The sequence below is a fragment of the Malania oleifera genome, chromosome 11 (genome assembly GCF_029873635.1).
Source record: "Malania oleifera isolate guangnan ecotype guangnan chromosome 11, ASM2987363v1, whole genome shotgun sequence".
NCBI lineage: Eukaryota > Viridiplantae > Streptophyta > Magnoliopsida > Santalales > Ximeniaceae > Malania > Malania oleifera.
In genome coordinates this window covers 53,469,663-53,497,355 of record NC_080427.1, presented here as the reverse complement: position 1 = coordinate 53,497,355, position 27,693 = coordinate 53,469,663, and the positions used below count along the sequence as shown (strand labels likewise).

At 39.0% G+C, this 27,693-nt stretch overlaps 1 protein-coding gene across 2 annotated transcripts; it reads left to right on the top strand.

The window, feature by feature from the left end:
- The first annotated feature begins 531 nt into the window (after positions 1 to 531).
- Positions 532 to 27,693, top strand: LOC131168241 (uncharacterized). 2 transcript variants are annotated; one of them, XR_009140270.1, is made up of 5 exons: positions 532 to 701; positions 799 to 863; positions 1,015 to 1,101; positions 25,528 to 25,740; positions 26,259 to 26,637. XR_009140270.1 is itself a non-coding variant. In XM_058127541.1 (5 exons), the coding sequence occupies exons 3-4, from the start codon at positions 25,528 to 25,530 to the stop codon at positions 26,610 to 26,612; spliced, it is 567 nt and encodes a 188-aa protein (XP_057983524.1). In that variant the 5' UTR covers positions 735 to 863; positions 1,015 to 1,101; the 3' UTR covers positions 26,613 to 26,659; positions 27,658 to 27,693. The 2 variants fall into 2 exon arrangements, 1 of the variants encoding a protein (XP_057983524.1); XM_058127541.1 differs by lacking the exon at positions 532 to 701 and adding an exon at positions 27,658 to 27,693 and having other exon boundaries at positions 735 to 863; positions 26,259 to 26,659.

The window sequence follows — 27,693 nt, the reverse complement described above, 5'->3', positions numbered from 1 at the left end:
CATAATCTAATTTTTTAGTTTTATAAAATTTATATGAAATAAATTAATAACAAAAAAAGTTTTAACATTATATATTTGCAGAAATAATTTTATTTTTAATTTTTAAATAATTACTAAAAAGCCACATTATTTTTTTAATTCTTTAACTCTTACTTTATGAAGGGAAGTATGATATTCCGATCCTAAACTTTGATTCAAGTGAGTTGTGTATTGACTTTCTTCCGATTGACATAAATTTAAATTCAAATCCTAAAATCTACGATCCTAAAAATGAATTTATATCATTTTTAGAAAATTAAAAAATAACTTATATCTTTATAATTATTTTAATGTCTACAAATAAAAAATAAAAAAAAATATTTTGTAAAATAATTTTTTTATGTTTTCTACAAAAACTAAAACTCTAAATATAGGCTAAAATTCTAACAATTCTTTAAAATTAAAAAAAAGTACAAAATAAAAAGTAAAGAAATATTTTTCACAACTCATCATTTTCTTTTGTTTGAACAAACGCAACCTTAACAAGAAACAACCGGATCAAATGTAGACCAGCGGGAATGCATGTACGGGGTCGGAAACGGAGAGGAAGAAAAGCAGAAGGCTGAAGTGAGGATTGTCAGAAGAAGAAATTTGGCAATTGCCAATTTTCCATCCAGCTTTAAAACCCCTCTCTCTCTCTCTCTCTCTCTGAGCTCACCGCGGTCTGTGCTTCCTTTTCTTTCCTCTGTTTTCCATATTCTGTGCATTTCCTCCTCTTCTTTTCCTTCTTCATTTTCACATTTTCTCACATTCTCTCAGAGTCTCAGGTAGAGCAAAGACTTGCAGTTCTGCACGGCAAGCGAGTCGAAAGGGACGCCACAGAGGTAAATTAATTCATTCGAAGCTTTCCTTCTTCCTTCTTCTCCTTCTTCTTTTTTACTGATAATAATATAATAATCATCGATGTCTTGACAAATCGTTGTCCATGGTTGTTGTTATCGACCGACATCCGACGTTGCTGTCGTCATCCGCTAGGGCGTCGCTGATTTGACTGTACCTCTGCACAATTAGCAGAGGAGGAGCGAGAGTGGAGTCAGGGGCTGTCTTTTCTTGTTTCAGCAGGTACATATGTTGAATTCATTATCTCTCTGTAGCTTCTTATTGTGTTTCTCTAGATGCGAGTTTCGTTTGAAGTTGTTACGAAAATTCATTCTCTGATCTAACTCGCTTTCTCCTGTTTCAATCAAATTGTTATTGCAAATTTTCCTGCAGTATATATTCATTCTCTCTCTGTCCTTCCTTGCTGCTTGTTCATGTTTTGTTGTTCTTATCCTCAAGAAAAATTCATGTTCTGAATTGCTCATTATTTTTTTCCTGAATTTAATTAGAACAGTAGGATTGGAAAATCACACTACAATATTGAGATTGGAGAACGATTCTAATCAAGCATTTTTAAGGACTATCTTGTCTTGTAACAGCGATCACTTCTGTCGTTCTTAGACAAATTAAAATCATAAGGTTGTAAATGTCAGGAAGAAAACATGTCGGTGGGGATTTAAATGTGAACAATTGCTTACTATTGTTGAATCAACAGTTGTTACTTGTTGATCCTTATAAGAAGACAAAAATCTATATGAATGAGTCCGAAGCAAAGTCGGATAATGTTTGCTCTGATTTGCAGGCCGGTGATCTGTTAGCCTCCACGTGTTCTTTTGGAAACTAAGACGGAAGAAGAGATTCCATTAGGCCAAGGCTGAATCATCCGTTAAGGTTGTGTTTGGCAATTATAAACCATGAATCCCAACACCTTCACCAGTACTTCTATGAATCTTATGACAATAGGGATCCCAATAAAAATCTTTCTAGCAAAGTTAGATAGCTTAGAGCTGGGCGTACGATTTGGAAGTAAGGATGAAATCCCTACACAGGATAACAGGGAAAGAAGAGAAGGGGAAAAAAAAAACCAGAAGCAAAGAAGAGAATAGAGAAGCCAAGGAGGGGAAAGTTGGCAAGGGAGAGAAAAACGGAAGGTAAGGAAAAAGGAAAGCGAAAAGAGGCAACAGAAAATACAATAGCTAAGAAGGAAGAAAATGAAAGGAAACTAAGGGTCCGTTTGTATCAAGGGATAGGAAGGCGGAGGAGGGGAAAGAACAGGGGAAAACACATAATTTTTTCTTGTTAATTTTCTTGGTTTTGAAGATGACATTTCCTCATCTTCTTTTTTAGGTTTGTTGAAATTGGAGAATGATAATTTTCTCTATTGATTCACACTCAATATAAGGATTACAAGGGTGTATATATATATATATATATAAAAGAGAAATGGAAAAAATGGAAAATAAATATGGAAAAAATGAAAAGTAAATATTGTACTAAAATGGAAAGTGTATATATCACTAATACTCTCCCTCAAGTTGGAGTATGGAGATCCGTAATGCTCAACTTGCGTGATAAGTTTTGGAAATGTTCACGACCCAAAGTTTTGGTGAAGATATCGGCAAGCTGACTGTGGGTAGGAATATGCTTCGTGAAGAAGAGGCCAGCCCGTAACTTGTGACAAATAATATGACAATCGATTTCTATATGCTTGGTACGTTCGTGGAAAACAGGATTCTGGGCAATGTGAAGAGGCGTTTGGTTGTCACAATATAAGAGCATAGGCTGAGAATGCGGTACGCCAAGATCATGTAAAAGAGTTTTGAGCCATGTAAGTTCACAGATAGTGGAAGCAAGTGCCCGAAACTCAGCTTCGGCGGAGGAGCAAGAGATTGTAGTTTGTTTCTTAGTGCGCCAGGAAATTGGACTAGTGCCCAACTGAATGAAAAACCCAGTGGTGGAGCGGCGAGTGAGTGGACAACTAGCCCAATTCGAATCAGAATAAGCTGAGACTTGAAGAGTGTTGGCAGTAGGAAAAAATAAGCCTTGACATGGAGATGCCATAATGTATTGAAGAACACGTACATCAGCATCATAGTGTGGTTTTCTGGGCTGGTGCATAAATTGACTGAGAATATTGACTGAAAATACAATGTCGGGACGAGTGATGGTAAGATAGATCAAACGTTCAACGAGTCGCCGAAACGAGCTTGGATCGGAGAGAAGATCACCATCAGTATTATTGAACTTCAGATTTTGTTCCTTGGGAAAGTGGGTAGGACGAGCACCCAGATGACCGCTATCGGTGAGGATGTCAATAGCATATTTGCGTTGGTTGAGAAAAATGCCAGTGGGAGAGCGAGCTACTTCGAGGTCAAGGAAATATTTCAATTTTCCAAGATCCTTAAGTTTGAATTCTTGAGCGAGCATGACTTTGAAAGTGCTAATATCAGAGAGATCATTGCCAACCATGAGAATGTCATTAACATAAATAAGTATAAGAGTAAAAGACTGACCCCGAGAGCGGGTGAAAAGAGAGTGATCGGCCTGAGATTGGGTGAAACCCGCAGCAAATAAAACAGAAGATAATTTAGAGAACCAATTGCGAGAAGCTTGCTTGAGGCCATAAAGGGATTTTTGAAGACGACAAACACGAGTCTCCCCTTGTTTACAATAACCCGAGGGAGGGATCATATAAACCTCTTCATCGACGTCACCATGGAGAAAAGCATTATTGACGTCCAATTGAAGAAGATGCCAATTCCGAACGGCTACCACTGCAAGAACACACCTGACAATAATGAGTTTAGCAATAGGAGCAAAAGTATCATAATAATCCAAACCTTCTACCTGACTGTATCCTTTGGCCACCAAGTGAGCTTTGTGTCGCTTTATGGATCCATCGGCCCAGAGTTTTGTTTTGAATACCCATTTACAGCCAATTGGTTTTTTTTCCAGGTGGAATGTGTTGAAGAACCCATGTATTATTGGTTTCCAAGGCTTGGATTTCAGAAATCATGGCTTCACACCAATGGGAGTGTAGCACAGCCTGAGAATATGAGGTAGGTTCGGGATGTTGGGACATAACAGAAAGAAAAACCAAATGTTGAGTACAGAAACGATGATAAGATAAAAAAGAGGAGAGACAATAAACCATACTTGAGGGACATCTTGAAACTTGTGAAGCCGTGGAGGACTTTGGTAAAGTAGGGCAGATATAATCAGTTAAGTGAGAGGGATGTGTGACAGCTCATTTAGGCCGTGAAGAGGTGGGTGGAGGGGGTGGGGGGGGGGGGGTGGAGGAGAAGAGGGTGAGGGTGGGGGTGTCGGGGAGGGGACCAAGGGAGAAGGAGAGAGAGATGAGGGGCTAGGGTTAGGTGTGGTTGGTGGAGGAGGTAAAGTGTAGGAAGGATGTATATCAGGAATAGGAAGAGGAAGGACTGGAGAAGATGTAGGGGTTGGAGAGATAAGATGATAGAGAAAAATATTTTCTTCAAAAGTGACATCACGGGAGATGAAAATTTGTTTGTTTTCAAGATCGTAGACACGATAAGCCTTATGATGAGTAGGATAACCTAAGAAAACACATCGAAAAGCATAAGGAGAGAATTTATTGCGATGTTGGCGAGTGGTTTGGGCATAGCTCAAGCACCCAAACACTCGCAAGTATGTATACAATGGTGGTTTCTGAAAAAGAAGTTCATAAGAGGACTTATGATTGAGGCTGGGTGAAGGAGTGTGATTAATTAAATATGTGGCTGTTAGAATGCATTCGCCCCTAAAAGAAATGGGAAGATTGGCTTGAAAATGTAAACACCGAGCCACATTAAGAAGATGGCGATGTTTACGCTTGGCAACACTATTTTGTTGAGGTGTATCCACACATATGCGCTCATGGAAAATGCCTTGGTCATGGAAAAAGGATTGAAGCGGGGTGGATAGAAATTCTCGACCATTATCAGTGCGTATATGCTTAACAGTGCAATTGAAATGATTTTCAACAATGGTGCAAAAATTTTTAAGGCAAGTGAAAGTATTAGATTTCATGCGCATAAGATAGACCCATGTAGCACATGAGTAGTCATCCACAATTGTTAAAAAATAATGTGCACTAGAGAGTGAAATTGTAGGATAACGACCCCATATATCACAATAAATCCAATTTAAAAAAAATGTGCTCTTATGTGTATTCAAGGAAAAAGGTAAACGAGTGTGCTTTGCTCTGGCACAAACATCACAAGGCAAATGAGGAGAATAAATATTTAAGGTTTTCAGCAGACATGAAATGGAAGGGTGACCGAGACGTTGATGCCAAAGAGTAATGTCAGAAACATGTTGAGAGTGGAAAACGCAGGTGGAGGGGGGGAGGGTTTATAGTGGTAAAGTTCATCGTTGATAGGTCCTGAAAGACACAAAAGGTGGGAAAAAATATAGCAACACAATTGAGATCCTTGGTAAGTTTGTTGATGGATAATAAGTTAAATTTAAATGAAGGCACATAAAGAACATGAGAAAGAGAGAAAGTAGGAGAAAACCGCATAGTACCGGTATGAGTTACAGAAACAATGTCACCATTTGGAAGTTTAATGGGGCATGATTGATTGAGAAACTGAATATTATCAAGAGAAGACAAAATGGAAGTCATGTGATCGGAGGCACCTGAATCAACAATCCATTTAGTGTTAGAAAGAGAAGCCGAATGACAAGAGGCGAGGTTACCAGCAAAATAGGCAGAGTTGGTGTTCAAGGGTGATAAAATATCCAAGAGTCGATGACATTGTTCACTGGTGAGACTAGAGACAACAATCTCAAAAGAGGTTGAAGAACCAGTGATAGTATTTGCAGCCATTGAAGAATCAGATATGATGTTGGACATAATGTTAGATCAGTTCAGATGAATCAAACCACCGAATCGGGTCAGATCCGATCTCTGCGAATTGGGTCAGATTCGATCACCGATTGCTTAATCAGAGAAGTTGAAGGTGCCATCGGAGTATTAAAGAGAGAGTTGAGAGCATTGAGAGCATTGAGAAGCTGCTGGAGATGAGATGGAGAACTTCCTTGACATGGGAGCGGCGACTGTAAGATAGAGGGCGCTGAAAACTGAGAGAGATGGAAGGCCGTCGAGGAGCTGAGAGAGACGAACCGCGAGGTAGGAGATGAGTGTGAAAGATGAACACTCCACGGCACTGATGAGCCACGACTGAGATACGACGGGACGACCAGAGCGTGTTCTCGGTTGCCGGAACCGGCGAGAGTCTGGTGGGTGTGCAGCGGCAAGGGTGGGCAGCGACAATCAGACTGAATCACATCCAGTGAGTAGACCGTATTGAAAAAGGAAAACACTTTTCATCTCAAGAAAACCATCATTGAAGAATAGCACAACTGATTAAATAAAAAAAAAAAAAAACAAGGTTCATGGTCTGGTCATGCAGGCGTTGGCGCAGCAAGGGCAAGAAAGGGACGCTTCCATGGCGAGTGGGGTTGCTGGGAGTTGGTGCAGCAGCGATGGAAGTTTCTGCCAGATGAGAAATCGCCCAAAGGAAACGCCAGAGAACACAATGACAAGAGAGTGCCGGAGACTGAGATACGATGAGGGAAATGAGAGAGAGCCGAGGTAGAGTGAGATGACGCTGAAATGAGAGAGAGCCGAGACAGAGTGAGATGACGCCGGAAAAAAAGAGACTTAGTCAAGAGGACCACATGCATGTGAGTGGGTGGAGACGTCGATGATGCGACGTTACGTTCGGCGCTGGGAGTTGCACCAGCCGGGACTTCGGAGAGCGGCCGGAGAAGATTAACGGAGAAGCACTGAGACGACTAAAAACTTCGAAGCTGAGGAACTGCAAGACTACCAGAAAAGAAAAAAAAACAGAGAGAGAGCTGAACGAGTCGCCGGAGGGTACTGCCGTGGAGATACGGCCGGAACTGAGCACGAACAGAAACGCCGGGAGGCCTTAATCGAGAAGCCGCCAGAAAACAGAGAGAGGGGAAGCAAAAATGGCGAGAGAGACGACCGGAAATTTGCTGCACTGACTGTTGCGTCGCCGGACTGAGAGGGATAACTGAGACGAGACTTTGCCGGATTGAGAGAGAGAGACTGCAACTGAAAACTAAAAAAAAACACTAGCGAAGCTATGACTGAGACGGAGATAACGCTGGAATGGAGAAAAATTAGGTTTTGCGTTCAGAAACAGTAGGCGGCGGCAAGAAAGGTTAGGGAAGAAAATTAGGTTTGCTCTGATACCATATTAAAATTGGAGAAAGATAATTTTCTCTATTGATTCACACTCAATACAAGATTAGAAGGGTATATATATATACATAAGAGAAATGAAAAAAAGATTAGAAGGGTATATATATATATACATAAGAGAAATGAAAAAAATGGAAAGTAAATATCGAAAAAATGGAAAGTAAACATTATGTTAAAATGGAAAATGTATATATCACTAATAAGGTTGGCAGTCCCTTGGTGCCCTTGATCAAATTTCGTTTTGCTTTTGTAGAAACTATTATTTCACGAAAAAAAGAACAAGGAAGAACATCAATATTGACTGAAAGAAGCAATGAACAGTTGCTGTGTTGATGTATTTTATTCATAATAGCCTTTATGTATACAATTGCAGGAGGAATCAAAGAATAAAATTGGTTACAGAATAATTACAAATAAAACCAGAAAGGAATAAATCTGTTGTAACCAATTGGGAATGTAGCTGGGTTTTGTTATAACTGCTAATATTGACATTAATAAAAGTAAGCACACCTGCACTTTCCATTTAAGCATAAAAATTGCTTAGCTTGCAAAACTAAGAATTGCTTCCTATAGACCTTTTTCTCTCACTTATATTTTCCTAGTCCCATTTCAAAATACATTTAAAAAAAAAAAACTTTGGGAGGGCCTCGACTGCACAATAGTGGCAGACTGTTCCTCGGTTACAATCTATCAAACTTTCGAACATTGGACTCCCAACCACATTCTATACCATATTCTTCATATCCTATGGACTACCCCAATCTCTCTGTTAACAGAACAGCAGCAGCACCAACAGAATAGAGTCTAAGAGCAGTAGCAGCAGTTGTCTCTCACACGCAGAGCAGCAGCAGCGGTTGATCTTCTGTTGCAAATTAACAACTTGCAGTTGTATTTAACTGTTAGTTCAGTCAGTAGTTTTAGTTGATTTGCTATTTGTTTTGAGTTGTGAAAATCAGTTAGGGATTATTGTATATATATTTACTCTGTTGTAAGCTTCATTCAATTCAGTGAATAAGATTTGAATTGTAACATGGTATCAGAGCATTCTTTTTTGTTTTCAATTTCAAAATTCTTGATTTCAAAATTCTTCGAATTTTTCAATGGCTTCTACTGCTGGATCTTCACAATCCATGTTCAATTCAAGCACAAGAATAGCAGATGAATATGCTAACAATCCTTATTTTCTTCCTACGAATGAAAATCCAGGTTTTGTTCTTACTTCTCAACCTCTCAGAGGTCCATAAAATTATACAAGTTGGGTTAGATCTGTGTTCTTGGCTTTGAGTTCCAGGAACAAGTTTGGATTTGTGAATGACTCAATCACAGAACCAGATCCTTTTTCTTCTTTATTCAATTCTTGGAGTCACTGCAATGCTACAATTCTTTCTTGGCTAACCAATTCTTTGAGTATGGAATTGAAGCTAGAGTGATGTATATCAATAATGCAAAGGATTTGTGGTTTGATCTTAAGGATAGACTCTCTCACAGGGTAATACACCACAATTGTTTGAACTTGAAAAAGAAATCTCTTATCTTTCACAAGGTTCACTCTCAGTGAGTTCCTATTTTACAAAGTTCAAGATTTCATGGGATGAGTTTGTCAACTATTAGCCTTTTACTGTTTGTTCTTGTGCTTGTATTTGTAGATCCAAGGCTTCTAAGTTGGATGTCCAGCACAAGGAACATGTTTTTAGGTTTTTGATGGGCTTAAATGATAGTTATAGCAATCTTATTGGTCAAATCTTGTTAATAGAACCATTTCCTTCACTGAGCAAGGTTTGTTCATTGGTTCTACAAGAAGAAAAGAGAAGGAACATTGGTCATGGTACCATGGGTGATAATCTTGAAGCTATATGAATGTTTATTACTCACAATAAAGGGTGATTTCAGAATCACAATGGTGGCAAAGGAGGAGGGCATTCTAAGAAAGAAAGGCCAATTTGTACCCATTGTGGTCTAACAGGTCATATAGCTGATAAATACTACAAGCTTCATGGTTATCCTCTAGGATACAAACCCAAAGGAGGCAACAAAGTAATGGCTAATCAAGTGACTGGTGGTTTTAAGAATTTTGATCAAACTTGTGGTTTGCCTGGTTCTTTGCCTCATCTTGGTCTTCAATCAGAGATCATGCCTGCATCAAATGTTTTTGATGGTTCTCTTAGGGTAGCTTCTTTGCAGACAAACTTCTCAAAATAGCCTTCCTTGGCACAATGTCCAATTACTCAGGCTCAGTGTGAACAATTGCTTGCTTATTTGAAAATTCATTCAGCATTTGGATCAAGAATTGGTACTCAAGCTTCTCATCAGGTTGCTTTTGTCACGACACCTGTTGCATCCTCTCAACCCTTTTTCAATTCTTGTAGCACTTCTACTCCTCGTTCTTCTAATTTTTTAGATAACTCCCTTTGGTTTCAACCAAACCTATCTCACTCCATTTTTTCTACCCAATTTGTTCGCACACATGATTTTAAATCCAATGATTGGATCATTGATACTGGAGCCACTGACCATATGGTCCATTCTGTCTCTTAACTAACTTCTGTTACTTCCATTGTATAATCTTATGTCTATTTGCCAAACAGGAAAAAGGCTTTAGTTACACACATAGGCACAGTGCAACTTTCTCCAACTCTCATTCTCATTGATATCCTGTGTGTCCCTACCTCAAGCTTCAATTTAATTTTAGCTAGTAAGCTTACAAAAAATCTTTATTGTTGCCTTATAATTCTTGGTAATTGTTGTTTCATTCAGGACCTTGTTTTATGGAGCACGATTGGTCTGGGTAAAGAACACAATGTGCTGTATTTGCTGCAAGATTCTGCTATGCACACTACTCTTGCTATCAATACTGTTCATGTTGGTTATTCTTATTCAGAGTTGTGGCACACTAGGCTAGGTCACCCTTCTTATTCCAATTTTTTCTTGCTTAAAGAAGCTCTTGATGTAAATACTTCTAATAAACCAGATTGTTGTGATGTTTGTCATTTTTCTAAGCAGAAAAGACTACCCTTTGCTTGTAGTATTCATGTTTCAAATAAGCCTTTTGAGCTAATACATTGTGACCGATGGGGTCCTTTTGCTACTTATACTATTGAAGGTTTTAGATATTTTTTAACAATTGTGGATGATTTCATTAGGTGTACTTGGGTTTACCTTGCTAAACAAAACTCTGATACTCAGTTTCTTCTTCCTCAATTTGTTGCTTTGGTTAAAAACAATTTAATGCCACAATTCAGACCATCATGAGTGACAATGACACTAAATTTTTTCTAAAGGATTTCTTCCATAATAATGACATCTTGCATCAGTTGAGTTATGTTGATACTCCTCAACAAAATGCCATTGTTGAAAGGAAGCATCAATATATCCTCAATGTTGCAAAAGCATTGTTATTTCAATCCAAGGTGCCATTAAACTACTGGGGTGATTGCATATTGACTGCTGTTTATTTTCTTATTCTCATTTAAAATGTTTTGGCTATTTATGCTTTGCTTCTACTCTTTCTCACAATAGGCACAAGTTTGCACCTAGGGCTAAAAAATGTGTGTTTCTAGACTACCCTCATGGCATTAAAGGATATAAACTTTTGGATATTGAGACTAATTCTATTTTCATAGCTAGAGATGTTCAATTATATGAGCATATTTTTCCATTTGGGAATTCTGTTAACCCTTCTATTTCTTATCTAGATAGTTTTTTTTCCCTTATTGTACTTAGTTTTTTTTCCCTTATTGTACTTCTAGTTCTTTTGTTCTTAATTCTGATCTTCACTCTCCCCATTTTTCTTCCAATTTTCTACATTTTGATGCTTCACACTCCAGTCCATCTTTATCTCCTTCTACAGAATATAATTCCTCTAACCATGATTCAGCAAATTCTACTTCTTCAGCAAATGTTCCTTCTAACCTTGAATCTGTAGATGCTCTCTCTCCAGTATCTATTGCCTCATCTCCTTCCATTCTTCCTTTTCCTCCTTTAAGAAGGTCTATTAGATCTCATCATCCTCCCTCTTACTTATCAGATTACTCTTGTAAGCTTGTTAGTACCAAGCTTGCCTTTGGTTTGCCATATGATGTTTCTAATGGCCTAAGCTACTCTCACCTTGGCCCCTCTTTTCACTCTTTTTTCATGGCTATTACTTCTAATCCTTCAGAACCTGTTTCTTTTTATCAAGCAGTCTAGTTTCCTGAGTGGAGAGAAGCCATGGACAAAGAAATTGCTGCTTTGGAAGTTAATGACACTTGAACTCTCACAACCCTACCGTCTGGTAAATCTCTCGTTGGTTGCAAATGGGTGTATGTAAAAACCCAAAATGTGAAAAAATTGGTTTAAATATTAAGAGGGGCAAAATTAGAAATTTTTGGGTCAAGGGCTATAAAAGGAAATTTCTATTACTTCTTCATTAAGTAAACTCAATCCTATCTCTCTCTCTCTCTCTCTCTCTCTCTCTCTCTCTCTCTCTCTCTCTCTCTCTTTCTCTCTCTCTCTCTCTCTCTCTCTCTTTCTCTCTAAACTCTCTCTACTCTCTTCTTCTCTCTAGAATTCTTCGCCGATCGTTGACGGAATCGAAAAATGGAAGCTACCATGAGGATCGTGGAAGGATTCTCTACAACTTCTATTGATCGGAATCTCGTTTCGGAGATTTTTGGGTTTCGGCGTAAAATCGAGGTAAGGCTCGATTTTTAATTCTGATCCAGTAGTTTTGTAGGTATCAGTCTTGTGAGTATATTCTGTACTATGATTTGTAGGTTTTGAAACTCGGTTCGCTGTTTAGGGACCTTGGAGTTCAGGATTTGCTTACGGGGTTTAGGTAAGGGGAATTATGTTTATATTGGTTATTTTTGAAATCAGACTCGGTGCAACTGTGATCCACGGTCTTGTGTGTGTTTTGGCTACTCATTTAGGGGGATCTAAAGGGGAAAACTATGAGTTTTTCATTATTATAGTTTTGGGAAAAAGGGGGCGACGGGCTGAATCCTGGGTTTTGTTGAAAACTGAGTATATGTTTGATTTATACTGTGATATTGGGATGACAGTGCCTTGACTTTGTTTAAACTGTATTTGTTTGGAAAACCATGATTTAGATTATCAAATGAGTGTGGTTTGTTTGGTTATATGAGCATGCATGTGTGTGTGATATGTTGAAGTGCTAGTAGGAACGCAATTCCGAAATTGTTACAGGTACTAAGAGTGGCCGGCTCTATATCCGAGGGCGTGTGTATCGCCAGCCACGTTGGCAAGAGTGGTCGGCTCTATATCCGAGGGCGTGAGCCTATTCCGACAGATCAGGCCGAAGGGTGTGGATCCACTAGTTAGCGCCGGTACGATGCCATGGGAGTCAAGGACTAGCCATGTTCTGGTGGCGCCGTGCTTCGCGGGTTGGCTACGAGCCAACGCCGGAATGCCGGACCGGCTTCGGGCCGATGGGTGTGACGACACCGAGTTACTGATCATGTGTGTGTATTATGACGGAGCTGCGTATAAATGGCCTTCGTATGTGTGCGTGTATGTACTGTGTAAATTAGTACTGGAATGCATTTAATTGCGTGTATGTTGTATCATGATAACACTCAAATGCCACACACCGATATAACCTGTGTTCTTCTTTACTAAGAGGTGTCTCACCCCTACTGTACGTACATGTTTACAAGTCCTTCGGGTAACCGATACTAGGGTCCTGGTGTAGAGAGCGTAGTGGCCGGTGTACTAGGTTAGTGCTTGGGTAAGTGCTAGGACTGTAGTTTTGTTGGGTTGCCATTTTGAGTTGTATTTGGGCACTTAATTTGTTTGTTTTGTTAGAGCCATGTTCTGCTTTTGTATTGACTCTGATATGGTACTGCATATGTTGATATAGAATGACTTTTTCCGCTACGTATATGATTATGATTGGATAAGTTTAGGGTGCCTGGGAACCCCACGGGGTCGGACCCTCATCATGTGTACTATATTTGTGATGATTTATATGATACAGGGACATGTTAGGTTACAATTTTCACCCCTGGGTTCCATTTCCGGGTTTGGGGCGTGACAGCTTGGTATCAGAGCTAACCAGGTTACTAGATCTTGTAGACTTGGTTAGGCTTAGTTATGAGTACATACCAGAGTATAGGATGTGGATATGGGTAGAGTTTGTTGAGGGTTGTTCGGTTGCTAGATTGGGAATTGTCGATGGTATTCCGTGTTTTTCTTGGGATGACGATTCCAGTAAAAGTAGGGCAAATCATTGATGACTTTCATGTCGGTGTGATAGGACATACCTAGACCTGGAAGGAAGTAGTTAACACGATTAGTGTAGATCATTGTGTTAACTGTATATGTTATAGGGATACTGATAGATTCCTATTGTGTTGCAGAATGGAGCCCAAGGATAATAATCTGGGAAGTGGCTCCGAGGAGACTACGAGTGATGAGTCCCCTTCTGTGCCTTGAGGTTTGACGAGGCAGGTATTACGGGAGATCGAGCGGAGTGTGAGGAGATGCGATCGCTCTCCTACTGCTGCGAGGTGCACCATTGAGAGGGTCACACGCATGCATCCTCCGACGTTCTATGGAGGACCTGACCCGATGACAGTAGAGGACTGGATGGAGAAGACTGAGAGGATTCTGGGAGTTATGCACTGCATGGATAGGCAACGAGTCCTCTATGCTACTTTCCAACTGTCTGGGGAGGTGAGTCGATGGTGGACTGCGGTGAGTCTGCTGGAGAGGCAGAGAGCTGGTCCTGAGGAGATGACATGGAGCTATTTCAAGGAGGTGTTGTTTGACATATACTTCCCGACTTCAGTACGTGATGCAAAGGCAGATGAGTTTTCTGCTCTGACGTAGGGGAGTTTGACGGTGCAGGGGTATGCGACTCGATACATAGAGCTGTCCCGTTTTGCACCATGTATGATCTAGAGAGAGTATGAAAAGACTCGAAGGTTAGAGAAGGGTTTGAGGAAGGATATCCGTAGACTGGTGGGTATGCTTCAAATCCGCGAGTTCTCGGTATTGGTGGATAAGATTACGATGATCGAGACTGGTATTCGAGAGGACGAGGCGGATCAGGAATTGAGGAAGAGGACAGTACCTTATGGTTCTCAGATAGGGTCTCGTCAGGGATTGTGGAAGAAGAAGAGCAAGGGCTTGGGTTATCATCAGAATACCAAGCGCCAGGTTTCTCAGGGGAGCCAGACTGATGGTCGTTGTACCAGATGCAACAGGCAGCACGAGGGTGAGTGCCGGCCATTTGGGGTTAGTTGCTACAACTATGGACAGCCAGGCCACAGGTCTCGTGATTGTTGAGCACCGAGGCAAAATGTGCCTGTAGTTAGTGGGGACCGAGGGAGCAACTAGATACCTTGGGGAACCATTCAAATGAATACAGCTTCGGCCAGAGTATACTCTCTTACTCTAGCGGACGCTGAGCATGCAGGTAACGTGGTGACAGGTACCTTATTATTGCTTTTGAATAAAACTTCTGTTTTGTTTGATTCGGGTGCAACCCATTCTTTTGTATCTGTGAATTTTGTGGGACAGTGTGGGGTTGAGACTCGAGATATGAATTAGGTGTTATCTGTTACTACGCCATCTGGGAGTGTATCTTCCTGTAGGAAGATGTTGGTAGACTGCCTAGTGGAAATTCAGGGAAAGCTGCTGTCGCGACGTCCCGGGAGCGCGTGTGCCCCGGGCAGCGAACTAAAAATCATTTTAATATTTTCATAGAAAAACATGGAATGTCGGAGTCGCCACTAACCTTTAGTGCGGTTAGAACACATGATTACTACCCCGCTAGGGGTAGAATCGGTCTACATTACCAGAGTTGGGGTCGGGAGTTCGGTTACGCGAGGGGAAGGTACTAGCACCCCTACGCGCCCGTTCTTACGAACGGTACCTAATTAATTTGAAATTATCCCTAAGTTAATCTAATAAGCCTTTAAATTACTCCTTTTTATGACTTTATAATTACACGTGAAAAATAAATAAATAAATAAATATGATATAATATATGCATATATTCCCTCAGAGCTTAGGGTACGTGATGCCCGAAGGCTCATACCCCCCGCAATAAAATCATAGGGATAAAAAAAAAAAATAATAAAATACTTTATAAAATACGCTCCCAAATTTTAAAATTGTAAGTAAAATATTTATAGGAAAATAATAGTATGGGAGGTTTTAATAATAGATATAATAATTTAAACATAATAAATAAATAAATAAAATAGTAATAAACTAGAGTATTAGGATACCACAATACGTACTAATTAACATATATAATAGAAGCTAAAATATCTAACATACCAATAATAGTAGAATATAAACATATAATATAGACTAAGATAATGAGCATATCATAATATTAAGATACTACATATACGTTATAAACAAAAATACTTAAACATACCATAATACACATAATTATGATAATAATAATAAACATCCACAAATAATATAATACATAATAGATTACTATAATACTATATATACTAAACATACCATATAATAACATGATACCAAAACACCAAATATACTATATTACTTAAAGTATTAAACTTACCATAATAAATAATACCTTATATATTAACATACTTAAAGTATCATAATAATAATAATAAATATATGGTATTACTCAATATGCTATATTAAAAGTTACCTAAAATACTAAATTGGATGCATGATGTTACTTATAAATCCTAAATTGTTAAATACCTAGTATTACTAACATTCTAGAATATTAAACACACATACAACTATAGTTCTAAAATATCACATATACTGCAACTAGTTTACTAAAAATTTTAACATGACCAAAATTCTAAAATACTAATAATATACTATAAAGTTAACATACAATATAAGCATGAATAAAATATCTTACACACAAGAACCACAACAAGATGACAACCCAAACCCTAAGAATACATATTACGCATTAAGACAATATAAATTTTACAATATAAATACCATCATGATAAAATCTTACAATATAAACCATACCTCAATAAATACAACGAATAACGAACACACCCTAAAAACACATATTAAACATTAGATTGTATGCCCTATCAATATAACCCTTACCATGCGAATATTAACATTTCAATAAATACAACCATAGCTCTAAGTGCTAGATATACAACTTGAATATCATATACTTGAATTCACACAATAAATATTACCACATTTAGATACAAGGCAATAGAATACTTACCACTGCAAATAAAGGAAACCCTACAACAATGGGAACAAATCAATTAATATTTACAATAATTACCACAAGAAAAAAAATCCAAACAAATATCACTGCAATAAAATGAAACCGTAAACACAATATTACAATTTTAACGCATATACAATAAAAAGGCCAGATGCGAATATTACCTACATACTACAATAAATAATATATTAATATACATAATCATACAATGAAGTATTAAACTTTAAACATTAAAACAAATCAGAATAAGAAAAGAAACAGAAAAATAAATAAGTAAACTAATAAATAAATAAATGAAAAACAAAAAGAAAAAAAAATATATATATAAAGTAAAACACAATACACGTGCACGTGTGTCTGTGTGTATAGCATGTATGGTGTGTATGGCCGGACTGTGTTGATGTGCAGGGATGATAGGGGTTACCTGGTGTGATGGCCGAACTGTGTTGATGCTTGCTGGAATGAAGGCTGGGCTGGAAGCTCTCGGGTTGGTGGAGAGTTGCTGGGGTGACAGCGCTGGGAGGTTTCGCCGCCGGAACTCGCGGTTGGAGGGAGCTGAAGGTGGCTTCTCGCAGACGAGTAGATTCGTGTTGCCGAGTCGGAGCCTGGACAGAGGGTTGCCCGTGAGGCCGGCAGCGGCGCTGAGGCAGCGGAAGATTGCTGCAGACCGGCGTTGGCCTCGTCTGGGCGGAGGACGGTTGCCGGCTGGACAGCCTGGACTGAAAGTTGCTCGTGAGGCCGGCCGTGGCACTGAGGCAGTGGAAGATTGCGGCGGACCTGCGTTGGCTTCGTCTATGCGGCGGGCGGCTGCCGGTTGGACAGCCTGGACGCCAAACGGAGGTGCTGGCTTGCTGGTTGCTGCGTTTGGCTATGCACCTCTGGCAGTGAGGGGTAAGAGAGTAGGGAAGTAGAGGATGTGGGGGCTGGTTTCGCGAGAGGAAGAGAAGGAGAGATCTTTTTTATTTTTTATTTTTGGCTCGGCCGTGTTGCGCTGTGGCTGCCCCCCCTTGGCTGTGAGCTGTGCCCTCTTCTTATAAAAAAAAAAAATTTGAAAAACAAACCCTAAAAAAAAATTCCTTTTTCAGTTTTTGGTATTTTTCTTTTTTTGGAAATAATATATACTACTATTATGGTTATAAGGAAATAATAATAATAATAATAATAATAATAATAATAATAATAATAATAATAATAATAATAATAATAATAATAATAATAAGTATAGCAAAATAATAATAATAGAAAAATAGTAATAACAAAAATACATAAATAAATAATAATAGTATAAAAAATAATAATGATAGCAAAATAATAATAATAGTAATAACAAATAAATAAATAAATAAATAAATAATATAAAATAATAATAATGATAGTAAAAATAATAATAATAAATACTAAAAATGTTAAAAATAATAATGATAATAATAATAATAATAATAATAACAGGATAAATAAATAATAGTAATAATAATAATGATAATAAAGGTAAAAATACTAATAATAATAATAAATAAATAATAAATAATAATAATAATAATAGTAATAATATTATTCCTAAAGATAAAAGTACTAATAATAATAATAATAATAATTAAAAATAATATTAATAATAATGAAAATAATAATAATAATAATAATAAGACTAATTAATAATAATAATAATAATAATAATATGGATAAATGAAATAATAAAAATACTACTAATAATAATAAAATAATAATAATAATAATAATAATAATAATAATAGTAATAAATATATTGGGCCAGGGTAAAAATGGGGTGTCTACAGCTGCTACCGACGAATCTTGTAGTATACGACATATCAGGGTTTGATATCATTCTAGGGATGGATTGGTTGTTCTCCAGTTATGCTGTGATCGACTGTCGTAGGAAGGTAGTAGTTTTCAGATCTCCTAGGAAGCAAGAGTACGAGTTTGTAGGATCGTGTGTGCGTTCAGCGCCACAGATTTTGTCGGCATTATAGGCGAGGAGGCTACTCTTGGACGGATGTCAGGGGTACTTAGCTTGTGTGGAGGAACCTCCGCGGGATAAGTTGAGACTCAAGGATATTCGGGTAGTTAGCGAATTCCTGGATGTATTTCTAGATGATTTACCCAATTTACCTCCAGATCGTGAGGTGAAGTTTACGATAGAGTTGCTGCCTGGTAAGGCACCGATCTCTAAAGCTCCATATCGGATGACTCCAGAAGAACTTCAGGAGTTGAAGGAACAGTTGCAAGAATTACTGGACAGGAGATTCATTCGACCTAGTGTTTCGCCCTAGGGAGCTCCAGTACTGTTTGTGAAGAAGAAGGACAAGTCGATGCAGATGTGCATTGATTACTGTGAGATTAATAAGGTAACAGTGAAGAATCGTTATCCTTTACCTCATATAGATGATCTCTTTGACCAGTTGTAGGGGACGCGGGTCTTTTCGAAGATTGATTTGCGGTCAGGATATCATCAGGTGAGGGTTAAAGCGGAGGATGTAGCGAAGACGACTTTCCGAACTAGATATGGCCACTACGAGTTTTTAGTCATGCCTTTTGGGTTGATGAATGCTCCGATGGTGTTCATGGATCTGATGAATAGGGTTTTCCATGAGTACCTAGATCGATTCGTAGTGGTATTCATTGATGACATTCTAGTATACTCGAGGAGTACGGAAGAGCACGCGGAACATTTGAGGTTAGTGCTACAGATTCTGCGGGAGAAGAAGTTGTATGCTAAGTTGAAGAAATGTGAATTCTGGTTAAGTCAGATCGCATTCTTTGGCCATGTGGTTACTAAGGATGGTATATCAGTTGATCCTAGCAAGATTGAAGCTGTGGTCGACTGGGTAAGGTTGAAGAATGTGTAGGAAATTCAGAGTTTTTTGAGACTGGCGGGTTATTATCGTCGGTTTGTAGAAGGTTTCTCTAAACTGTCTGGACCTCTGACACGATTGACCAGGAAGGGAGAGCAATTTGAGTGGACCAGTGATTGCAAGTAGTGCTTTCAGGAGTTGAAGCATCGGCTGGTTACTGCTCTAGTATTGACCATTCCTTCGGGGGATGGTGGATTTGTGATTTATAGCGACGCGTCTCTAAAGGGCTTGGGATGTGTGCTTATGCAATAGGGTAAGGTTGTGGCGTATGCTTCTCGGTAACTGAAAGAGTATGAGAAGAATTACCCTACGCATGATCTGGAGTTGGCTGCTGTTGTGTATGCACCGAAGATCTGGCGACACTATTTGTACGGGGTGCAGTGTGAGATCTTCACTGACCATAAGAGCCTCAGGTATTTCTTCACACAGAAGGAGTTGAATATGAGGCAGAGGCGGTGGCTTGAATTGATTAAAGACTACGATTGCACGATCAGTTATTACCCGGGGAAGGCTAATGTGGTAGCTGATGCGTTGAGTCGGAAGTCAAGGCCTACGACTGTATCTGCGGTTGTAACTCAGTGTCACATCAGACGGGATTTGGAGAGCTCAGGTATAGAGTTGGTGGTGGGTGATCATCAGGCTTATCTTGCTGGTTTGGTGGTCCAACCGATTTTGTTTGAGCGTATAAAATCCGTGCAGGCTAGTGATGCAGAGTTGGCAGAGGTATGGAAAAGGTACAACAGGGACTAACTATAGAGTTTAACATCTCTGAGGGAGGTGTGCTGAGGTTTGGGACCAGACTGTGTGTTCCGAACGATGATGAGATCAGAAGGACGATTCTAGAGGAGGCGCATCATTATATGTTTATGGTACATCTTGGTAGTACGAAGATGTATTGGGACTTGCGTGAGACCTTCTGGTGGTCTGGTATGAAGAGACAGATTGCTCAGTTCGTGGAGCAGTGTCTGACGTGTCAGCAGGTGAAAGCTGAACATCAGAGGCCTGCAGGGCTGTTGCAGCCTTTGCCTATTCCGGTGTGGAAATGGGAGCATATTTCCATGAATTTTGTGACCGGATTGCCGCCAATGCTTCACGGGCAGAATGCTATCTGGGTGATCGTGGATAGATTGACAAAATTTGCTCATTTCATACCGATGAATGTTAGCTATCCTTTGAGTAGGCTAGCAGATTTGTATGTGCATAAGATTGTGAGAATGCATAGGGTACTGGTGTCCATTATGTCAGATCGAGATCCGAGGTTTGCTTCTCGATTATGGACTAGTTTGCAGGAGGCATTGGGGACGAAGTTTACTTTCAGTACAACGTTCCACCCCTAGACTGATGGATAGTCGGAGAGGACGATACAGATATTGGAAGATATGTTGCGAGCTTGTGTGTTAGACTTCGGTGGTAGTTGGATACAATTTATGCCACTTGTGGAGTTTTCTTATAACAACAGCTTCCAATCTAGTATCGGGATGGAACCGTTCGAGGCTTTGTATGATCAAAGGTGTCGATCTCCTTTGTGTTGGGATAAGGTTGGTGAATGTCAGGTGTTAGGACTTGAACTTGTGCAGCAGACGTATGAGAAGGTGAGTTTGATCCGGGAGAGGATTAAATCAGCTTAGAGTCGGCAGAAGAGTGTAGATGTTCGCCGCCGTGAGTTAGAGTTTGAAGTGAGAGGTAAGGTATTTCTGCGTATTGTTCCGATGAAAGGAGTGATGAGATTCGACAGGAAGGGCAAGCTGAGCCCGAGGTATATCGGACCATTTGAAGTACTTGAGCGAGTGGGTCCGGTAGCCTACAGAGTTGCATTACCTCCAGCACTTTAGAGGGTCCATGATGTGTTTCACGTCTCCATGTTGAGGAGGTATGTGTTGGATCCTTCACATGTGATTAGTTATGATGAGTTGGAAATTGGGGATACTTTAACGTATGAGGAGATACTTGTTTAGGTTCTGGACCGTAAAGTTCAGAAGCTTCGTACTAGAGAGATACCATTAGTGAAGGTATTGTGGCGAAACCACGAGGTTGAGGAAGCTTCTTGGGAACTAGAAATGGAAATATGCCGGAAGTATCCACAGTTATTTTGAGCACTTGTACATGATCCTACTGTGGGTTGGGATAGGTGGTTAGTCATCAGGAGTGTGAGTATTGTGAACTTTTGAGACTGTTGTATATGTAACCACAGTATTCCTCCGCCATAAGTAAGGGTATGTATGTGTATGTGTATGATGGGACTGTGCTGTGATGATCGCCAGTTCGCTCTTGAGTTGTGTCTAGGTGTATGTGTATGATGGGACTGTGCTGTGATGATTGCCAGTTCGCTCTTGAGTTGTGTCAATGTATTTGATTGTATGTATGAATCTGGGAATAAGAGATGGCAAATTTTGAGGACGAAATTTTTGTGAGGGGAGATTGTAAAAACCCAAAATGTGAAAAAATGGGTTTAAATATTAAGAGGGGCAAAATTGGAAATTTTTGGGTCAAGGGCTATAAAGGGAAATTTCTATTACTTCTTTATTAAGTAAACTTAGTCCTATCTCTCTCTCTCTCTCTCTCTCTCTACTCTCTCCTTCTCTCTAGAATTCTTCGCCGATCGTTGACGGAATCAAAAAACGGAAGCTACCATGAGGATCATGGAAGGATTCTCTGCAACTTCTATGGATCAGAATCTCGTTTCGGAGAATTTTGGGTTTCGGCGTAAAATCGAGGTAAGACTCAGTTTTTAATTCTGATCCAGTAGTTTTGTAGGTATCAGTCTTGTGAGTATATTCTGTACTATGATTTGTAGGTTTTGAAACTCGGTTCGCTGTTTAGGGACCTTGGAGTTTGGGATTTGCTTACGGGGTTAAGGTAAGGGAAATTATGTTTATATTGGTTATTTTTGAAATCGGACTCGGTGGAACTGTGGTCCACGGTCTTATGTGTGTTTTGGCTACTCATTTAGGGGGATCTAACGGGAAAAACTATGGATTTTTCATTATTACAGTTTTGGGAAAAATGGGGCGACGGGCTGAATCCCGGGTTTTGTTGAAAATCGAGTATATGTGTGATTTATACTGTGATATTGGGATGACCGTGTCTTGACTTTGTTTAAGCTGTATTTGTTTGGAAAACCATGATTTAGATTACCAAATGAGTGTGATTTGTTTGGTTATATGAGCATGCATGTGTGTGTGATATGTTGAAGTGCTAGTAGGAACGCGGTTCTGAAATTGTTACAGGTACTGAGAGTGGCCGACTCTATATCCGAGGGCGTGAGCCTATTCCGGCAGATCAGGCCGAAGGGTGAGGATCCACTAGTTAGCGCCGGTACGATGCCATGGGAGTCGAGGACTAGTCATGTGCCGGTGGTGCCATGTTTCGCGGGTTGGCTACGGGCCAACGCCGAAATGCCGGACTGGCTTCAGGTCGATGGGTGTGATGACACCGGGCTACTGATCATGTGTGTGTATTGTGACGGGGCTGCGTATAAATGGCCTTCGTATGTGTGCGTGTATACACTGTGTAAATTAGTACTGGAATGCATTTAACTGTGTGTATGTTGTATCATGATAACACTCAAATGCCACACACTGATATAACCTATGTTCTTCCTTACTGAGAGGTGTCTCACCCCTATTGTACGTACATTTTTACAGGTCCTTCGGGTAACCGGAACTAGCGTCCTGGTGTAGGGAGCGTAGTGGCCGGTGTACTACGTTAGCGCTTGGGTAAATGTTAGGACTGTAGTTTTGTTGGCTTGCCATTTTGAGTTGTATTTGGGCACCCAGTTTGTTTGTTTTGCTTGAGCCATATTCTGCTCTTGTAAAGACTCTGGTATGGTACTGCATATGTTGATATAGAATGATTTTTTCCGTTGCGTATATGATTATGATTGGATGTGTTTAGGGTGCCTAGGAACCCCACGGGGTCGGACCCTCATCCAGTGTACTGTATCTGTGATGATTTATATGATACAGGGACAGGTTAGGTTACAATTTTCACCCTCGGGTTCCATTTTCAAGTTCAGGGCGTGACAGTGTACATAATCAAGTATCACCCTGATGGTTCCATTGTAAGGTACAAATCTCATTTGGTTGCCAAGGGTTTCACTCAAAAGCTTGGCTTAGATTACTCAGATACTTTTTCACCTATTGCCAAGTCAGTTTCAGTGTGGTTATTGCTTTCTTTAGTTGCTGTGAAAGGGTGGTATTTACATCAACTTAATGTCAATAATGCTTTTCTTCATGGAGAGTTAATTGAGGATGTGTATGTGTCTCTTCCACTAGGTTTTCATAGCAAGAGGGAGCATCTTGTTTGTAAATTGAATAAAAGTCTATATGGACTTAAGCAGCCCTCCAAACAGTGGTTTGAGAAATTCTCTACCAAAATTTTGTAGATGGGATTTGTCTAATCAAGATCTGATTATTCTTTGTTTACTCACACATCTGGTTGTTCTTTCACAGTGCTGCTAGTCTATGTAGATGATATCTTGCTTACTGGTAACAATCCTTCTTGTGTTGAACATTTGAAGCAAGTACTTGATGCCAAGTTTGGTTTGAAAGATTTGGGATCCCTAAGATACTTTCTAGGACTTGAAGTAGCTAGAACTGATGAAGGGATTAGCTTAAACCAAAGAAAATATGCATTTGAAATTCTGAAAGATATAGGTTTCATTGGCATTAAACCTGTTAAATTTCCTATGGAATAAAACTTGAAGTTGTCCAAGTATGAAGGTAAACCACTTGCTGATCTAGTTCTCAGTGTAGAAGGCTAATTGGTAGATTGCTATACTTAACTTTAACTCGACCAGATATTACCTATACTGTGCATAGGTTAAGCCAATTTGTATCACAACCTAGGGAGCCTCATTAAGTTGTAGCAAATAGAGTACTTCAGTATATTAAAGGCTCTCCAGGCAAAGGACTTTTCTTTCCAAGTAATTCGGAGCTGTATATTAAGTCCTTTTGTGATGCAGACTAGGTTGGTTGCCCAGATACAAGGAGATCATTAACTGGTTATGCTGTTTACTTGGGTGAATCGTTGATTTCTTGGAAATCAAAGAAGCAAGGAGTGGTTTCAAGGTCCTCGGCAGAAGCTAAGTATAGGGCTATGGCAAGTGTAACTTGTGAGATCACATGGGTGTTACAATTGCTTAAGGACTTGAAGATTGAACATCCTAAACTAGCCTTGCTATTCTGTGACAACCAAGCAGCTTTACACATAGCTGCAAATCCTGTTTTTCATGAAAGAACAAAACACATTGAAGTGGATTGTCACTTGGTAAGAGATAAGATTATGGAAGGCATAATAAAAACTTTTCATATTGCAACAAACTCTCGTGTGGCTGATATATTCACCAAGGCATTAGGCTTCTCTTCTTTTTCAAGGCTATCAGAAAGGTTAGGATTAAAGGATATTTTTGTTATGAGGCAAAGCAAATCACTCTCTTCAGTGCAAGTCACAGAGATCAAGGATTGTGACTTGAGGGGGAGTGTTGATCTTAGTCTAATAGAACAGCAGCAGCACCAACAGAATAGAGTCTCAGAGGAGTAGCAGCAGCTGTCTCTCCCACGCGGAGCAACAGCAGCAGTTGATCTTCTATTGCAAATTAACAACTTGCAGTTGTATTTAACTATTAGTTCAGTTAGTAGTTTTAGTTGATTTGTTATTTGTTTTCAGTTGTTAAAATCAATTATGGATTATTGTATATGTATTGACTCTGATGTAAGCTTCATTCAATTCTGTGAATAAGATTTGAATACTTCCATTCAATTTTAACACTCTCACCACCAAAACCAACTTAGGGCGTGGTTATTGCTATTGTTGTTGTTCTTGTCGTGGTCTTGAATCACATCCATGGCGTGGAACATGTAATACATACATACATACATATATATATATATATATATATATATATATATTAACTTATACTAATTTTATATTACTCGATCAATTCATGATTGAACAAAAGTTTAATCAATACTGTTGCTGTCCTCCTTTTGCTTAATTTGGATCCATGTTTTGCTGACAGTTTTCGATTCTGCTACTGCTGTTTGTTTTGTTGCATATGTATATAAGTAAACTTGTGGTTTTTGATAGTGTTCGCAGTGCTGAAAATTTGTTAATGTGGCAGCTTCTGCTGTCGCTGTTCTTTATTTTATTTTACTATTATTATTATTTTTGAAAGTCTTGGATCTTGAATCTATCTTTTCACTTTAAAAACTGCCACACTGCAATGTTAACCATGCTGAAGCTTTTCAATTCTAGTTACTCTTTAGCATCTTTTATTTTTCTTCTTTTCTGAAACAAATTTAACCTTATTTCTGTTCAACTGACTATTTTATGATTTGTTGCAGATGGAAGAACTAGAACAAGCTATTAGGGAGAATATTGAAAAGTCCTTTGAGGAAGAGAATAGCCAGCTACGGCTGATGCAGGAGCTGAGTGCTAGTCTTAAAGAGTTGTGCAGTACGCTTCGTCAGTGGGAAGCTGCTAAAAAGAGGTTAGCTGGTTTAAATCGCCTCCTTGCCAAGCCTCCCATGTCGATTAGACTGAAGAAAGTCATTCAGGTGGTCTTCTGTATTTTTTATATTTGTATTCTTATTGTTATGATTTCTTTAATTTAATATATTCGCAAGAATTTATAATGCATTAGTCTCCAGCATGTGCAAAAGATGTCTCCGTTTAGCCCACGTGTATTCCAACTTTAGCCTTAGTTATACAGTTAATTTATGATTTCATGTTGCATTGCCTTAGGTAGGTCCTTGTCATGGTTTATTACTCACTGGTGTTCACCAATGTCTTTCATTGCTCCCCCAGACGCAAATTTATTAGATCTCCTCTCCAATTCTACGAAGCTTTTTGTTGTGCCAAAGTAATTCAAATAAGAGTACTCGAGTTAGACTAGCTATCCCTGGTTTTCTTTATTGTGATTTCACTCCACGCCCCATGAGGCAACTGATTCTTCGTACTCTTCCCGAAAGGATGTTGAATTATTTATTTCTGTTTTAGGTACGACTGTGCAATCCAAATACCTGCATATATTACTATATAATGATACTGACCAACATGTATATATCATATTAAGATTGGTTCCTTGAGGGGCACCATGGTTCAGAGACGATGGAGTCATCGGTCTTTGAGAGGGGACGCAGATAATAGACAGATCAGAGGGGACGCAAATAAAGATAAAATACAGAAAATTGTTAATGTGGCGGAGTTTTATTTTAGTGCGCTGGCTATTGAGTTTGATTCACTTATGAAGAAAGCTGCAGTTGCTGATGTTCTTCATGTTGAGAACGACACAGATTATGATGCAGTCTGCATGGTAAAGGGAACGTATGGTTCTAAGGGACGACTTTTTCTTGCTCCAAAATATGATAGGCTTATGAGAGAGAAAGTTGAGGCGGCTGGATTTAAATTGTTCCCGCGGTTGGCTTAGTTCTTTGGACCCCGCCTCAAATATACCATTTCATCATCTCTTGCGAGGTTGGTGATTGTGTTTTATATATCGTACATGTGTAATTTACTTGAACTTTCTTATCTGATTGCTAGTTTAATTAATCTAATAAATTTTGAGTAATTAAATGCATTTGCTTTTAAACTCTAGGTCTAGAACATTTTTATAACAGATGAGAAGTTATAAGTCGCGGTTAAATTTATCTTACAGGCTTGATCTAATAAACTAATGTCAAGACTCCTTTCTAACTACTAAGTAGAAATCTGTAGTGTTGAAATGTGCAAAATGAATACAAAGAGTGATGGAATTTAACTTGTTAAATTAGACTCTAGAGACAAGGGAGCTTGATGTGTGCGTGTGTGTGTGCGTGTGTGTGCGTGTGTGTGTGTGTGTGTGTGTGTGTGAGAGAGAGAGAGAGAGAGAGAGAGAGAGAGATACTGTTTTTATTCATGAAAATGTTCACATTTAGTTTCCTAATTTGAGGAACACGGACTCAAAATGATTTTGCTAATGTTAACCCCATGAGCAGTGAATCCACATTGTGCTTTATGCGACTATAGTTTGGTATATGCTTAAGAAGGTTTGTCATTTTTTTTTAGTGTAAATATATTTTTAATCAATGTGCTTAATTGGTTTGCTGGATATTAGTTGCTGTCATGAACACTTTTCCTCAATTAATTTATGCATGACTACTTAATACATGTTTAGTACATAAGAATGGAAGAAAATCAATCGGGTGGAATGAAAAATTGAATTTCTCGCTTGATCATTTCATCACTCTCTCCAGTCGTATTTGTGCTCTATACATTCCATTTCCTACGCCATTTCATTATGCAAACCAAACATGTTAATTGCAAGAACTTTTGAAAGCCTATTTAATTTTTCGCATCATTCTTTTCAGTCTATCTAAACATAACTGTTTTTTGTTTTGTTTTGGTTTTTTTTTTATGTTGAAGCTTCGTATGTTAAAAAACTTTGCAAGTAACTTTTTTTCACCAGTAATAAATGTTGCAGTCGACCCATGCAGGGCAATGGCCAAATATGGAAGCTGGGTTTTTCACAC

Bases quoted from the DNA above. Each gene is read 5' to 3' on its own strand.
- LOC131168241 (XM_058127541.1), top strand. From the start codon at position 25,528: ATGGAAGAACTAGAACAAGCTATTAGGGAGAATATTGAAAAGTCCTTT. The intron at 25,741-26,258 runs GTGGTCTTCTGT...TATCATATTAAG, and splicing joins GACTGAAGAAAGTCATTCAG to ATTGGTTCCTTGAGGGGCAC.